General features: G+C 42.5%; 1 protein-coding gene across 6 annotated transcripts in view; it reads left to right on the top strand.

Moving 5' to 3' along the window:
* Rgs6 (regulator of G protein signaling 6) overlaps positions 1 to 17,954 on the top strand; it is a 499,978-nt gene that overhangs the window by 320,874 nt on the left and 161,150 nt on the right. For all 6 annotated transcript variants that reach the window (XM_035445272.1, XM_035445267.1, XM_035445269.1 and 3 more), the window contains exon 2: positions 14,109 to 14,208. In XM_035445272.1, the coding sequence (XP_035301163.1) occupies positions 14,109 to 14,208 (100 nt within the window). The remainder of the gene's footprint in view (positions 1 to 14,108; positions 14,209 to 17,954) is intronic.

The raw sequence follows: 17,954 nt of genomic DNA, 5'->3' as shown, positions 1-17,954 counted from the left end.
GACAGAGAGAAAGACAGACAGAGAGAGAGAGAGAGAGAGAGAGAGAGAGAGAGAGAGAGAGATCTTATCTTTCCGGTTCTATCCACACCTGAAGCCACCCCTAAAGGGATGTGGCCACTAACACAAATACACTGGCAAGGTTAGATGCTGCTACAGCAGTACTCTTCCATTTTGCAAGAAGAAACTGAGGCACAGAAGCCCTTGGGACTTGCCCCTAGTTATATGACTGTGTGGCACCTTCTGTTCTCCCTGATACAGGAATGAAGAATTCCTCTGAGGGGACAACATTGCCATTTCACCCTGTGAAATGAGAGAGAGAGAGAGAGAGAGAGAGAGAGAGAGAGAGAGAGAGGGTTTCATCTCACTGTGAGTGGTCAGAGGGTCCTCTTGGTCCATGGGGTCCAGCCTATGTGATCTTAGGTTAGATCCTCATCTCACCAGCCCCACCCCACTTAAAGTTTGAGCAACAATTGGACTGTTCTTTGCAGTAAATGATGATTTATGAAAAATATAACCTGAATAAAGTCAAAACTGTCTGATTGGAAATTATTACCTGAGCTATTTGGACTCTGAACAGAGGTTTGGGAAGGCAGCAGCCCCCATCTTTAGTCACAGAGCAGGACAGCAGCTTGGGGACCAACATGGTGTGATCATACTGGCATATCCCTGAGATTTGATGGAAGTCTGACATACCTGTGTCTACAAAGGCTCAAACTCTTCAGCTCTTTGGTCATCTTTCCTCTGTCCTGTGGACACAGGATCCACCAATAACTGTCCCTCACTGGTCCATCCCAGTGTCCAAACCCATCTCCACTACCACCCTGGCTCCATGCACTTTCTGCTCTATGCCTGGGGCAGAGGTACAAGCCTTGAAATGCTTTGCTCTGGGCCCTACCACAGTCACCCAACTGTGTGCTTCAGAAAAGGCCCTTCCCATCATGCTCATACCCTTGGGGAGGCAGGCACACCTGTCATCACATTCCCCAAGGCCTCCTCTGTCCCTACCAGGGAAGCTACCACACTCCAACCAACAACCAACGGAGTTTCATCTCTGGCATGCAAAGTAATATGCATGCCTGTACATGCATACATTTGCGCATACATAAATACATACATACATACATACATACATACATACATACATAGAGGAGGGGGAGAGAGAGAGGAAAAGAGAGAGAGAAAAGGAGAGAGGGAGGGGAGGGAGAGGGAAAGAGATTTCCATTCTCATCACATCTCCCCATCCCCAAATGACCTACCTGTTGACAAAGGCTTTTTAGCTGTCAGAAGTTGTTATCACATAACAGAAACCCCTCTCCAGTTGCATATGCATCACCAGCAGGACAGACTGTTCAAGACCTTCTCCATCCCATCAATACCCCCCAAAACCTCTACCTCCCTGCTCCCCAGAGTTCTGCATGCTCCAGGGATGGTTTAAAGTGACATGTTATTGGCATCTGACAGGAGGGCCCTGGGAGACACAAAGGATATTTTAAGAAAGCTCACCTCTGTTTTTAACAGAGCTAGCCTTCTCCAAAAATGCTATAATGTCTGGTCATCACCCTTAATACCCACGCTGACCCCACTTCTCCCCAAGGGTGGATGTGCCTGTAGGTGAAAGACCCTCGAAGAGGTACTTTCGTAGAAGGAGACCCGCACCCAGGAATCAGCGAGACCACGAGCTTGGATGCAAAACCGCAAGAGGCTTTATTTAGGAGACGGGTACCCGGACGACTTAGCTTTTCTGAGGCCAAGCGCGCCGAGCCAAGGGAAAGGGGTCCTTATATAGGGAAAAAGGCGCAAGCTAGGAGCAGGGATTCTATTGGATAATTCTAATGAGGCATTGTACAGAGCTATTCCCATTGGTCAATGTATATGAGGCGCTATACAGGGTTATTCAAATGAGGCAAAGTACAGAGTTATTCAAATGAGGTGAAACATAGAGTCTTTCAAATGAGGCGAAATACAGAATCATTTCTATTGGATGGTTCAAATGAGACACAGAGCCATTCCAGATCAGCATATTCTCAAGGTCTGGTGTCTGGTACAACAGACTCAATTCCCCCTCCCTCCACGTCCAGATGGCTGACCTTGGGGGCGGAGACCTTGGGACGGAGTGTTTCTCATCGGGCGGGGGCTCAGGGGCAGGGCTCCAGGCCGGCTCACTTGGTGTTTGTTCTCGTGCGGCCCACCTGGTGCTCGTTCTCGGGCCAGCCCACCTGGTGCTCGTTCTAGGGCTGGGCGTGCGGCGGGGTGGCGGGGGAAGTGGAAGCCGCCGGGGGTGGGGATCGGGGAAGCCGCCGACAGGAGGAAGAGGAGACAAACTTGAGAAAGAAAGGGCTAAGGGGCAGAGGTCTTTCATAGGGAAGCCAGGTGTGGCTGTTCCCAGAGCTCCACATCTTTCATCTATGCACAACGGAAGCCTTACAACTAGGGAAACTCCGGGGACAGGTAAGCAGTGAGGGCCACTTCATAGACAAGTCACATCTCTGTACCTTCCTCCTTAACTCCTCCCTCCTCTCTCCACAGGATCGTCACCCTTGCTGGCAGCAGGAATGTGTTGAGCAGGACTGAAGTGCCCAGAAACCCAAGTAGAGCTCACAGAGACACTTGGGTTTCAGGGAAATGAATGATGTTTGTGTAAAACTGTACAAATTGTGTTTCTATATAATGCTCATCAAATCTTTTCATGAAGAGACTGGAGAACCTCCCCCACAAAAAGATGTGATGCTCTTGGGACCTATCCCAAATCACATGTAATAAAACCACCATGGGGGATTTTGGAGAGGATTCCTTCAGTGTCTAATCCCCTGGCCTGCTTTGGCCAATGAATCCAGTCCTCACTCTCATCCTTGACATCAGGCACAGAGTGAACATTCCAAAAACCACATCCTTGAAGCAGTATGCTGTGTGATTCCCTAGGAAATGGGCAATGTGCAGGAAGTCAAATTCGTTCATGAAACATGATCTCACTTGGAAATAATTAAGCATTAAACATGTGCATGTGTGGGATGTGCGTGCCTGTGTGTGTGTGTGTGTGTGTGTGTGTGTGTGTGTGTGTGTGTGCATTCATGTGTGTGTGTGTGTGTGTGTGTGTGTGTGTGTGTGTGTGGTGTAAGAAGAGGCAATGGGGTGAAGAGATGAGGGACAGAAAGGGAGGGGAATGTATTAAAAATAATTGGAAAAATTCATTTCTGTGATCTGTAAAGTAATTTCAGGAGTATATTTGTTTGCAGGGCTTCCATAACTGTCACAAGCTCTGGTAGCCTAAATAATGGAAACTGGTATTTCTGGAGACTGGAAAGTTCCAAATCATGTCTTGATAGGGTAGTTCCCTCTTGGAGTTTGGATCTATCTGGTGTCAGTCAGTCTTCTATAACTGTGACATAATACTGAAGGTCAGTATTTATTGTGGCTCATTGTTCCAGAGCTTTCCATTAATGTTCAACTGTCTCCATTGCTTCTAAACAGCGGAAGGGTAGAAATACGTTACTAAAAGGATAAGGCAGAGAAATACTGCTCACTTCATAGTGGTCAGGAAGCAGAGAGGCAGAGAACAGCACTTGGGATTAGATATATCCTTCAAGGGCATGTTCCAGTGACCCACTGCCTCTAAGCAGGCTTAATCTATTGATTTAGGTCAGAACCCTCTCAAACCAATCATGATCCAAAAGCCCTATCTCTGAGTATTTCATTGGAAACACAGCCTTCAACACATGAACCTTCAAACCACAGCATATCCCAAACCCCTTCTCTTGGGTTGTTTTCTCCTTGCATCCCATACCATTATTCCTATATTCATGCCTATCTTGTCATGCAAGTTTCTCCTTTCTGTAATAATTCCGGCTCTATTGTGTGAGGCTCCACATTGATAACGTGTCAAGCATTATACCTCTGTAAAGACATTCCTTGTAAATAATATCATATTCTAAAGTACTGAAAGTTAGGGCTCCAATACATGAACTTGGAAGGGCACAATCCCATCCATAAAACATGGAGATTCACAAAAAAATTGGTAAGAGTACCAATTCAGCAGGAAGTTCCTGGATAGCAGGTTGAACCACCATTGTGGAAGTTACACATGGGATGTGGCCTTTTAATGTCATTCTGCTCTAGAATTGCTTTTTGCCCTCACCACTCATTTCCCTAGTCAACACCCTTCCCTGGGCTCTTTAAAAGCCTTTCTCATAAGAAGGCAAAACTACCCCTTCCAAACTATTAGGGTCAGGTTTCCAATCTGGTGGCCTGTTGAATTTTCATTGCTCCTTCTCTCCTTTTGGTCCCCTAAGCTCCTGAATTTTACAAGATGAAGAAAGAGAATAGGAAGACCCTACCTTATAGAAATAAGATCACTCAAACTCTACTTGTAACATTTCTCCCCCTCACCCTCTGGGTGGCTGGAGGGAATAAGTAGCAGCATACCTGCTAATATGACATTTTCAGAGACTGGAAACACTTAATAACTGAATGGTAGCCTGGCTCACAGCCATATACCCCATAGGTGGAGCCTGGATTCCCCAGGTTCTCCAAGGCCCTGCCCATGTGTTCACTCATGCTTGTTTGTCTTTCTCTTGCAGAAAAGCTCAGGGAGACAGGCCATAAAAGCCACTTAATCTTTGTGATTAACAGAAATAATTGGCAAGTGACCCTGCCACTCTCCCAAGAGCCACACAGAGTTCATCACCAGATATTGGTGTTTATCTTACTGATTTTGAGAGTGGGCCTTACAGTCCGTCAAATACAGCTTAGGGTTGTTCAGGCTTCTTCTTAGTCAGATTAGTTTTAGAATCAAATCAGATAGATACATACTTTATTAAACTCAATTTTCTTGGGAGATAAAGAATAAGATTCTCTACTGGTCCATGATTACAAAAGGAACAGGACTTAGAAGTCTAAAAATATCTAAAGCCCCTGGGATTGTATAATGCATCCTTCCTCCAGGAAGACATGAGCTTCCCTCTTGCAGGATGCTCCCTGGGGGCAGCAAAGCCCTCCTGATTCTCTTGCTGTGTATTGGAACCTGGAATATGAGGCATTGGATCAGTCTGTTTTCTTTCACTATGACAAAATGCCTGAGGCTAGCCCACACATAAAGCAAATGGCTTGATTTAGTGCATAGTGTTGAGGTCTCAAAGGCATGATACCAGCATCTGGTGAGACTTCATGGCAGATGGTGGAAGCCCTATGAGAGGTTCACATGATGAGACAGGACCCAGAGAGGTTATGTGACCAGGTTTACTTTTTTTTTTTTTTTAATCAACCCACTCTTACAGGAACTAATGGAGATCCAATAAGAACTGTGGTAACCCTTTCCTGTTGCTCTTAATTACCTAATTATGTCCCCTAGCCCTGCCTCTTAAAGGGCCCACCACCTCTTGACACTATCACACAAGGGGCTGAGCTTCTAACCCACGGGCTTTAACTGCTCATGTTCAAACCATACCCAAACCATGCCAGCTGATAGCAATAGGCTGCTTCAGAGAGCCCAGGATGAGTTTGCAAGGGAGGATGTATTGTGTAGGATCAAGGAAGAAAGAATGCATGCGGGTTTCTGCAGATGAGAATGCCCAGGGCACAGAGGGCTGGAGGGGTTCTGGAAAAGCCATTTAATGCCAAATGATAGAGGCCCTTCCACTGCAGAAGCCTGGCATCTTCTCTGTAGCATGGGAAGCCAGGCAAGGATGACCTGTATAAATTGTTCCAGCCTTTAAACGTGCTTCCTCCACGTATGTCCAGTTCTTGAGTCTGGAGAAGGAAAAGGTGCTGAGAAATGGACTGGGAGGAAATGAGCCAAGAAGGGTTAGCTATTCCAGAGTCCAGAGGGTCATTGAGGTCAGAGAGAGGATACCGTTTTTGTGTTCCTTGCTCTTCCCCATGAGGGAGAAATCTTAGTAATATTCCAGTTTGATGGATAGTCTCATTTTTCTTTGAAAACAAGGCCATTGCACTTTCAGCAGTAGTATGGGGGAGGCAAAAAATGCATGTTGAGACTTCAATGTTTCTGTAAAAAGACAACATAAAGGCACTCGAGCTCAAATTTGGAGCACTTTATAGTGCCAGCTGAATAATCTGGTTTGTGTTGCTATATTGGCCTTCATGTTCAATTCTCTGTGACATGGTAGGTTGGAAAATGTAGCTATATAAAATCTGAAATGAGAAAGGGGAAAGGATCTTAGTCTCTGCCTGTGTGGAATGGGATGCTGGAGTTTATGGGTCACAGCAACACCTGAATACCCTCTGATGGGTCCAGTCCGAGGTACCAAGAAGGCCATGGAGTAAGTCGTGTCAAGTTATAAATGGATACATTCCAGCTGCCCTCCTGCCCATCTTCCCCACATGGGCTGCCTCAAGTCCTGGCTGACTACTGGTTTGTCCATTGAACAGTTCAAAATGACAGAAAGCAGTGTAGGAAGGTTCTCCGCTTACTGCCAGGAGGTGTACTAACCTGATTTTGGAAACAATACAGAATATCAAACATTTTCTAGTCTGGTGGGTGGGGTGGCACAGTTTGTAGTTGTTTTCTATTATGATCATAGTAAATGTCAAATTTAGTGGCTTAATTAAATAATAAAATTTATCTCTCAGAATTCCAAAGATCAGACATCTGAACTAGGTTTCTCTGCTAAAATAAACAGGCTTGCAAGGGTATTATTGGGTTCCCAGAGAGGCTCTGTGTCCTTCCAAAGGTTGCCTGCATTCCTTAGCTTCAAATCCTTTCCCCTCCCCCTCCCATGTTTGAAAGTGGGAAATCCTGTGTCTTTGACCCTCGTCAACTGTCACATCATGCTCTGGCCAACTATAATTAGGAAAGCCCTATGCTGTCAAGAGCTATGAATAAATGGGACACACCTGAAAAATCCAGGACACTCTCCCACCTCAAAGCCCCTAACCTTTAATTACATGACCCTGGTACCACATAAGATAACATGCTCTTGGGCTTCAGGGAGTAGGCCATGCTCATTTGTTGGAAAAGGGTATTTTCTACCTTTCATACTGTATATTAAACTATCATGCACATGATATGGGCCCACTTTCTACACCCACTCAACGAAACACTCCCCACCCCACACCAGAAAGGAGATCCAAGCAGCCAGGTATGGAGCAAGGACACCTGGCTTTCCTGCTACTAATCTCACTATTTGAGAATCTCATGTGTCCTTGAGCCATTTACTCCCAACACACACACACACACACACACACACACACACACACACACACACACACACACACACACACTGTTACTCAGTAAAGAAAAGATGTCAAGAAGCAGACAACATACAAATCAGGGTCATTGAGGAGATGCTAATGAAGAATTGGGGTCTTCAGAAGTGCTGGGATGCTTCTCTGGCCAGTGTCCTCTGCTCTCCATCCATGGCTGCTGGCCTTTTACAGTCAGACATTCCAGTCCATGCAGCCCACAGCCCTCCTGAGGAATCAGCCCTCTTGTTTTTCAGAGTAACAACAGATTCCTATACAAAAAAAAGACCAGGTTGCCTCCAGTTCAGCCCTCCTACCAAGCTCAAGGCAAAGATGCTTTCCCTGAAGTGTCAGGAAGCTACCCAGTCACTGTCCTGTCATGCCATTCTTCCTGTGTTTCTCTTCAGTTAAATGTTCTCATGAAGGTAACTTATGAAACACTACATGTGGTAATTTTAAACCCATAGCTCAAAGCAACTGGTGGTTTTCATCTAACTGCCTGGCACAGCCCAGTTCATTCCAGGTCCAATCCTTGGAAATCCAGCTCCAGTCTCAGATGACACTTGGGTGCCTGTGGAGATTTTCCTTCAACATAGTTACTAAAATTTATGAAATTTTGCAATGTCTTTTTATGGAACTCTGTCTCAAAGCAAGAGGCTTTGGTATAAATTAAATACCAAATTTACTTTAGACTGAATTTGAGTAAGTGACATTATGGTACCCTCAAGGCTCTTTAATGTGTTGAGTCCCATTCATTGCTGGCATTCGAGGCAAATTCCTTTAAGAGTATATTACTCATTCATTCACCTGTTTATTGTTGTATCCACTAAATGAATATTTGCTGAACACTTAATATTAATGTGGACTCAGTGATGATCAAAACAGTCTAATGGGAAACACAAATACAAATTGACATGATAACAGAAATGAAGAAAAGAGAGGGGGTCTTGCAGAGCTTGTAACAAGATACTCTAGGACACTGTAGATAGATTTTAAGCAATGCTATTAAATGCACACGTTTCTCCTTTCAAGAATATCATGCAAGTTACATTGTAGAAAAGAGAGGAAACAGGGCCTGCCTGCCTGTCCTTTTATGAGCGTCTATAACCATGGCGGGGGGTGGGGGGGCGTATAGTACTAGTTGGCTAGCCCAACCCCATTTCTATCTTCCTTCCCTGCCTCCATGTGGTACAGGGGCTGGAAAAGCAAAGTACCTTTCCCCCCCCATCCTCCTTTGGGTGACTCCTTTCTGGCCTGAGACTTGAGAAGACATGGGGTCTTCTAGAAAAGAACGCGCTTTTCCTTACTAGAGGAACAATTAGAAACTCTCCCCATTTTTTCCCACCGTTAGCAGAAATGTGAAGCCTCTCCTAGAAATGAGCCACTGTAGCAATGTCAGCTGCTCCTAGAGGAAAAGTCTGCAGGCTGCTGTAATTGTCATTGCCAACAGAGTGATTCAAACAGTCAGTTTCCCTCAAAACTCTTTACAAGCATTGCAATAGCTAGAAGATGGAATCCCAAAATGCCCTTCAATCCTTGAGCTGGTGTGGCAAAAAAAAAAAAAAAGGTGGTGAGTTGTGATGGAATCCATGCCAGGAGCCTCCTGAAGTAGAATCCTTTAGTGTTTCACTTCTTTGGCCCAGCTGTCTCCAACACATCCTTAACCACAAGCCTGGATCCCCGAATCACTAATTGTATTAATCCATTATGACCAAGAATGAATTCTTCTGCCTGGTTCTTCTGTGTTGCGTATACAATGTCTGAGTATATATGTAGGAAGTGTGTAGGTGGATGTGCCTGTGGATGAGTATCCGCGTGTATGGGTACAGGTGGGTGTGTGTCCTGGCGCACATGTGGAGGTAGAAGGATAGCACCTTGGGCATTAGTTCTCATCTTCTACCTTGTTTGAGACAGGGTTTTCCATAGTTGTTCACTGCTGTATATTGGCAGAGTAACTGGCCCATTCTTCTACCTGGGAATCCTTTGTCTTTGCTTTCCACCTCACTATAGGAGCACTAGGGTTACAGATGCACACTGCTATCCCAGCTTTATGTTAAGTTGTAGGGTTCAAACTTGGGTGCTAGACGTGTTCAACGAGCACTTTACCCACTGAACTGTCTTCCCAGCCCACCTACCTGACTTTTTAACTACAGAAACTAACACAGGGCCTGGCATCAAAAGTGACTAGGTGGACCTAAATATATTTAAGAGCTGGATAAATAACAATTGTATTATTTAAATATACATAATACGTATATATGTATATATATATTTATATGTATATGCCATGTATACCTGTTGTTATTATGCATATATGTTGTGTGTATGTGCATATATTAATATTATGTGTATTTATGATATATACATATTATATGTAATGTATATGTATTATTTAAATATGTTATATATGTATACACACACACACACACACACACACACACACACACACAACACATATATATATATATAATATATATATATATATATATATCATTCTAATCTTCTGAGAGCCAGATGGGACTGATCATGTCAGTGAAACAACTACATTTGTGAAATGTGACTGTCATCTAGCTCAGGTTCCTGCCTCTAATAAATTTCGTTCATTTGTGAACATAAGGAAAGACTAGGTCTTTATTTAAATGCAAGAGCCAAAGTAGAAAGAAGCAGCCAATTGCAAAGTCAAGCTGAAATATTTGGATGAAAAGATCTCCATGTCAGAGACACGGGGCATCAGCTTATTTATATGTTTATAACTTTTATATATTTTTTATTTATAACTTCCTTCCCTGGAGTTGTAGGCATTTTTCTTTTCAATAATTGTACTATAATTTTCCCACACTTGACATTTTTGTTTAATCCTCTACTGAGGAAACAATGCATGAGATAAATAAATTAGTTCATTGGATCATTAAATTGCACAAATAATACTAATATGAGCCCTTTGTCATTTCCGACAGAACAGTCATCCAGAAAGGCAGAGACGAGCAGGCCTGAGCTGACCAAGAAGGGCCAGTGCCAGGGCCTCTTGGGGCTACATCTGTGTCTGGTTTCTGATAGCATCTGCCAGATGCAGTCTATAAAAACATCAGGACTCCCCAATCCTCCCCAAACCCAACTCCAGCCTTCAGAGCTGTCACCCCTCAGATATAGTTGAGCACCGGGCAGGTCAGAGCAGCCTCTCCTACTTTCAAACCCAATAATCCACTTAGTAATCACGCATCTAACTGTAGAGATGGGATAGTAATGTTCAGGGATGTGGAGCCACAGAGAGGCGGTGGGAATCTCTAGATCTCAGCCCAGTCTCACAGTTCCACTGTGGCTTCCATTTCCAAAGAGATGGTCACTCTTCCTCCCTCCCACTCAGAATTAATTCAGTGAATTGTCTATAGCTTCTGTAAAAGAAAGCCCTCTGACTAGTGCAATGGCTGCTGTCCTTCTGTTTGGGAAAATCTTGTACCTGTTTATCTGTGCTGGATGCTGAGCTCCTTGGAGAAGAACACCCTTATTACTGGGGCTCACCCAGGCAGAACCAGCCAAGCTGGTTTCTCTGCTTCACCTGGCTGTCAGATAGGGGCCACCTGCTCCTTGATTGGCACAGGGGCACATAGGTCCAAACACACCCCCTACGACACAGGTCTTCATATTGAAGGATGTCAGGGAACTTACTGTGTTACTCCTGGCGAACAAAAGGTGTCGGAGTGAGATACAACTGAGCAGGAAAATTAAGTAAGTCCGCATCTGTCTCCCCATCCCCAGGGAGATGAAGAAGGGTGGTAGCTAGGGTTTCTTGATGATCCAAAAGGATGGTGAACTTTCCATTTTATAGATACTGGCAATGCACTGGATCCAGGCAGATTTGGGTAGCAATACCATATTTGTCACTTACTAGCTCTGAGACCTTCTGGGTCTCCTTGTTAACATCTTTGCTAAAGAACATTGAAGACTGAGGAACAAATTAGACATCTATTGAAGATACCTAGGGCAGATAATCATGAAGTAGATGTTTGAAAATTCTTGTCAGTGTTCTTATAAGCTCCTAGGGCCTTCTTGTAAATTCTTGGTAATTCTCCAAAACACATGACAAGGAACTTCAGAGAGAGTGTTATTGTAGCAAGTGATGCTCCAGCATCAAGCAGAGCTACCAAACACTTGTCTACTTATCTAACACACAGTAGAGTAAGCAACCTAAACCAGGACAGCCTATATTTTAAAGTAGATTTTAAAGTAGATGGTGAATACTATATATTGAGTTTCTACATTCTTAAAAGGGCTTGGTTCCAAAGGCATCCTAAATCTAAGATGCATCCATTCTGATTGCCAGCCAAACATCTATTATGGCTTTGACAATTTTGGAAAAGTACCTTTTGTCAGATCCTTACTATATTTTGCTTTAAAGTAAACATCCTTGAGTCAGTAGCATAGAAACATGGGTTTCTTACTTCTGAGTGAGCAGGGAAGCCAAGGTTGCACTGACTACGATATGGGCTTGGTCCTCTTCCCTGAAGATGCCTCATATCTTCCTTGGGACATCAAAACTCTGAGGCCAATAGCAAAGCTGGTAAGCACAGCCACACAGACATAAGTACATGATAAGCCTGAGTCCACACTGTGTTCAGGAACAGCAGCCAGATTAGTTCCATGATCAAAGGTCAATGTATCAACACTACCACAGAGTCAGGCATAGGACACTGCAGAGTTCTTTCTCCAAAGTTCTATGCTGTAAACTGCTCAAAACACAGTCAATTCCCTTTACAGTCCAGTGAGGAATGGGCAGTTTTTTTTTGTTATTGCCTTTTATTTTACTTTTTGTCTCACTCTGTAGCCTGGCTGGTCTTGAACTCAGGATGCCAATGTCTCTACTTTCTCTAGTGTGTGGTGACAGGCACATGCAACCACATCCAGCGGGATTGGCCTTTTGATCTGGCTATTACCTCTGATGAGCAATATGCTTCTTAACATATTGTGGACTAACATAATGAGACATATATGTCTTCCTCTTCAGTAACTATGTCTTTATGAGGTCCCATCACATGGCGAAGCAAGAGGGCAGAGGAGAAAGGAGCCATGGAGAATTCCTCTGTGGAGCCAGTTCTTCCCTTCTGGCCCACAGTAGCAGAGACTGAATATTATTATGATCTAATGCCTACTCAGAAGTCTAACTGAATTGAATTATTGGCTTCCTGCCAATCCTCAAAGATATTTTTTTCTGGCTTCCTCACAGCAACCATCAATGTAACTGATGCTTCTGGTTTCAAACAGCACACTAGATCAAACGCATAGATTACTTTTTAAATATGACCTTTTTCCCCCTAGCAAAAGCTTTCCTTAGCCTTTAATGAGTGATACTCAGGGTAGTTATTTGGTTGAGTTTAGCAGAAAGTCGAGCAGTAGTTGAGGTAGATAATGGGACTGTGGATTAAATTCCTTCTTTGACTGTCATAATTAAACACTACACAGATTCTCGGGCTGCAGGAAATGACTCTCCTGCCTATGAAACACTCACTGTCATCTGAGGGGCTGGGGCCTTAGGATTCTTTCACAGTCTCTAATTTATTTATTTAGTGGTGCTTTGGTTAGAATGTAGGACGTTTTACATTCTAGACAAATGTTCTGCCTCAGAGCTACATTAGTACTTAGTACTTTTGCAGGAAAAAAAAAAAAACAAGAAATTTCCAGCAGAGGATGGCTTCCACACTTGGCTAGTTTTCTGAGAATCCTGTTGAAAAGTAGAATAGCTCAGGGTTAAAAACCTGAGCCCTGGAAGCCATGACTAGATTCTAACTTGGGTCTGCCATTGGGTGTCTGTGGGACCTGGTGATGGCTGTGAACATTATTAAAGTCTGTCATAGCCATTGGTGTTGATTACAGATGTCCAGTTTTCCTCTCCTGACAACCAGAAGACACAGTGCCCTAGGTCCTGGGTTAGGTGGGATCTCATGTCTAGCTCTAATCAAAGACTTGTGAGTAGCGCACTCTGTGTATGCTGAATATAATGTATAGTGGACACCTGGTGGGCATTCTCACTGCTCTTAATGGTGGCAATGATCTTATAGTGTGTCCTAACTTTGTATCTCACAACAAATCTGTTGCTACCAAAGCAATTATTAGCCCCATGCCTTTGAGAAAATCAGTTTCCCTTGAAGTGCAATCATAGTATGTCAAACTAGAGGAAATTAAGTAATAGCTTAAGTTTCTATCTTTAAAGTTATGTGCTTCCAATAAAGTCTTACTCAGAGAATTCATCCCAACAGTTCAGAGATATTTCTATTGGTTACAGAACCAAACTATGTCAATCCTACACGTTAGTCCCTCCCCTTCTCTAGCTGTTCCACCCCCCTAAACAAAAAGATCCACGTGCTTGTCACAAACATTCCTGTATCCTATTCTGAACATTTCTTGCCAGGAAATTACATTTGACTGGTGAACCCATGCCTACAAACTTGTGTCCTTCTTAGTCCATCTCTTTGCTGCCCACTATGGCCTTTCTCCCAAAGGCCCTTGATTAAACTTCCTAATGATTAGTTTATGTGAACATTTTAGGATGAACCTTAGGAAACTGCCATTTTGGAGGAATCAAATATGGCAGTTTCCTATCATATAAACTTACTTTGAATATGAGGAGAAATCTCATCAGGTACATAGTAATGCCCATTTCAGATCCTACTGTGAACCCCAATGCACTTCTCTCTTTTTCCCTTGATGCACTAGCAGGTGGTGGTTCCTACAGAACTATGCTCTGACCTCCACATGCCTAGCAAACACTGACACTGTTTCCTGACTGACTGGGTGGAGGTTGCCCCTAATTCCTGTTGTTAGCACTCTTGTTATGCACTCAGGAACCATTTAATAAAGGCTTGGATTTTTATTACTGTGCAAGAAAAATATTAACAGGTCTTTTCTTCAATCTCTTTCAGATCGAGGACATCATCACAAAGATGCAAGATGACAAGACAGGGGGTGTGCCCATCAGAACAGTTAAGAGTTTTCTCTCCAAAATCCCCAGTGTCGTCACAGGTAACACGTCCTGCCAAGGTGTCAGTGACAACCAGACTATTAGAGTCGTGTGCTCTAGATAGTGACGTGGAGGTGTTTAGGGGTGAGATGTCTGTGAAGAGCTTGACTCAAAGGCCATCCTACTCTTGGCTTTCAGCAGAAGTCTTCTCTTTGTCCTTGATTAAGAACCACCCTAGTGTGAGGAGCCTTTCAAATGTGTGTAGCTGTTGCCTCTGGGAGTTTGTGCACTGACAGATGAGCAGTGTGGCCTGTGGCTATAAACAAATGCAGATGTGCTCTTAATAATTAAGCAGCTTTCCTTTTGTTTTGGGTTGTTTGTTTGCTTATTTCTTTGGAGATATGATCTTACTGTGTAACTCAGGCTGGCCTTGAACTTATGATCTTCCTGCCTCAACCTCCCAGTGCTGGGATAACAGATTTATACCACCATGCCTAGCTCCATTTAAGCATGTTTAAAGGAAAGTTTTGTGTTTAAGAAATTCTTATGTTCAAATTCTAAGATACTTTTACTAATTTTTCAACTTATTGTGCTGAAACTCCCTTTTTTAAAAGGAGTTTTAAAATAGTGTTCTGCATTCTGTTGCTTTTTGTGGTTCAATATAGTCAAGCTTATTTCTTTAAAAATTAAGATTATTTTTTAATTTGTTTAGCACATATGATTATTTTAAAAGAATTAACTGTATGTGTGCACACATTCCTGCATACACACTTGGGTGGAGGTCTCCTTAGACCCCAACGGAGCCCATCATGCCCCTTGCACCTGGTTATGAGCTTCCCAGTGTGGGAGATGAGAACTGAACTCATGTCCTCAGCAAAAGCATCATGTGCTCTCATGCTGAGCTGTCTTTCTGACCCCTTTTTAAAATTTTTGATTGTGAAATATATTATATTCATGACTATAGTTCCAAAACTAATCATAAAATAATCACATAGAACCTTGATTTATAAATAACACCAATATCTTAGAGTCCCCTTATTAAGTACTAATAAATGAATTCCCCTCCTTGTTCATTCTCTATTTTTGATTGAATAAGTTGCTTTTCTTCATGGTTTTCTTACAGAGGTATGCATTCCCTGTTATCCAAGTAAACAAGTAAATGAATCCAGGCAAAAGTTTTGACAATTCTCTCATTTCCAAAATTTAGCTATTTGCTTTCCAAAATTCAGGAACCATCAGGAATTGGCATCTGTCACATGCCATAATGGCTAAAAATATACTAGTGGTGCCAAGACTGGTATGACATGGTAGAGCTGGAACTTTTTCTTGTTGTTGATGGGAGTGCAAAATGGTGTAGCTACTCTGAGAAAGAGTGTGGCCTCTTAGAGAGGCTGACTTTGCTTACCCTTCCTAGGTATTTACCTATGACTTATGAAAACACGTCTTCACAAAAATTCATATGTAAAGGTTTGTCATGGCTTTATTCACAATCCCCACAGCCTAGAAACAATCCAAATGTCATTTATCAAGCAAATAGATGGACAAAGTCCAAGTCTTGTCTGTGCAAACTCAATGCACACAGTAACCTGGACTGCTCTCAGCATCACTTTCCTTGAGTTAAAAAAAAACAACCCCCCCAAAAAAAACAAGACCCAAAAGATTGCTGTTTTATCCTATATACATTCACAAAATGGGAAGAAATTAATAGTTGCCAGGATCCTTGGGACAGTTTTATGAGGTGATGGAAATACTCTGTCCCCAGACTGTGGGACCAGTAGTACAGATCTGCTTGGGTCAAACTTTGTAAGCAGTATGCATACCCAGAAAGAGTCGCCATTGTTCCATGTTAACTAAAAAGGCAAATAAACCCTGAGTAATGAGGAGTACCTCCAACTCATTGTTGATAAAGTCACCATTTGAATTCAAATACTACCAAAGCCCAGGATGCTGTGATGAAATGTCATAGGCAAGATAGCATATAAGCAACAAAAACTTATTTCAAATGGCTCAAAAGTTTGGGATTGGGGTGCCAATGTTGCCAGGTCTGCTGGGGACTACCATTGGTTGTAGACTACCCGCTTATAGTCTTATACCACATGACATAAAGATGACACTCTGGTCTCTTTCTACAGGGGACTAATGCCATTCATTAGGGCTCTCATAACTGTCCCTCAAAGGCTCTGCCTCTATCCTATTGGGGATTAGATTTCAGCACAATGTATTTCATAGAGGCATAAAAAATCATTCTTTAGCAAGTGCTGAGTATATTTGGAAGCTGTGTTGTATTTGAAATTCCTCTAAACAGAGTTAAATTCATGAAATATCATGGACTAATATCCATACTCTGCCAAATTTTATTTAATAATATATTCAGATTTCTTTGTTTTGTGATAGGGTTTCCCCTTTTAGATCAAGCTGACCTTGAACTTGCTATGTACTCTAGGCTGGCCTTGAACTCCTAACCCTCTTGTCTCAGCCTTCTAAGAACTACAAATGTGTGCTATCATATCTGACTCACAATTGTTAGATCTGTTTCTATGAACACACTGGTCTGTTGTTTTCCTTACCTTTGTTAATGGTTTAGACATCAAATTTATACAAGTCTAAGACGAACTATAGAATGCATCTTTCTGTTGATATTGTATTGCCCTCTGAAAACTAATTTCTTTCTAGCTGGATGAGTGTGCAATTTTAATTACTTTTTATAGTTAAAAGTTCCATTTTGTTATTTTCCCAATTTGTTGCCCACTTGTTCATTATTAGTTGGGTATCCACTAAGTTTTAGTTTGATTTTCTGTTGCTATGATAAATACCATGAGCAAAAGCAACTTGGAAAGGGGAGAGTTTATTTGGCTTAAACTTCCATTTTATAGTCCAATACTGAGGGAAGTCTGGACAGGAATGGAAGCAGGAACCTGGAGGCAGGAACTGAAGCAGAAGCATGGAAGAACCTGCTTACAGGCTTGCTCCCCATGACTGGCATAGCTTGCTTTTTTTATACAACACAAGACCACCTGCCCATAGTTGCACCACCCACAATGGGTTGAGTCCTCCCTCTGCAATAATCAATCAAGAAAGTGCCCCCTAAAGACCAGTCTGATAGAGGCAGTTTCTCAGTTGAGGTTTCTTCTTTCCACAAGGCTATAGCTTGGGTCAAGTGGACAAAAACTAACCAGCTGAGGTGTAGAACTTAAAACTTAGAACTTAAAAATCCATTCAACGTACAGTGAATACTTACTTAGTTTATCAGACTATGAGTCCTCTATAAATCAAAGAGCATCTGTATTTTTTAAATCAAAACTGGAATACTTTAGATATGAAAATACCAACCTGGGAATATTGATTTAAAAAAACAATTAGAAAGGAATTAGGGTAGGAATGGGGGAGAAGGCATATTTATGAACAAAGCAGGTAATAAAAATAAAGAAAACTTTTTAGGACTCACCAGTGACATCAAATGGATCCTTAGCATTGAATGACATTCATAATCACATGTGAATAGAAGCCCGGCTGTAAGCAGCCCTCTGGTCCATTTGTTTACAGCCTTGCTAATACATCCTTCCCTAGAAGTTGAAACAGTGACATCAGATAAAATAAGTATTTTGTGACCTTCATTCTTACAAATGAAATTTATCTGGTGAATTCCTTCGGGATTTTTTCAGACCTTGTATCAGAAGCACCTATTTGGATTAAGTGTGTGGAAACTGTAGCTCCCTCCCACAATGGGAAACTAAAGCCCCTCCAACCTCCAACCATGGGAAAATAAAGCCCCTCACACCATGGTATTCTCTTATTTCTCATCCAGGTC

The sequence above is a fragment of the Cricetulus griseus genome, chromosome 5 (genome assembly GCF_003668045.3).
Source record: "Cricetulus griseus strain 17A/GY chromosome 5, alternate assembly CriGri-PICRH-1.0, whole genome shotgun sequence".
NCBI lineage: Eukaryota > Metazoa > Chordata > Mammalia > Rodentia > Cricetidae > Cricetulus > Cricetulus griseus.
The sequence above is the reverse complement of the archived record's forward strand: the minus strand, read 5'-3'. Positions and strand labels throughout refer to the sequence as shown.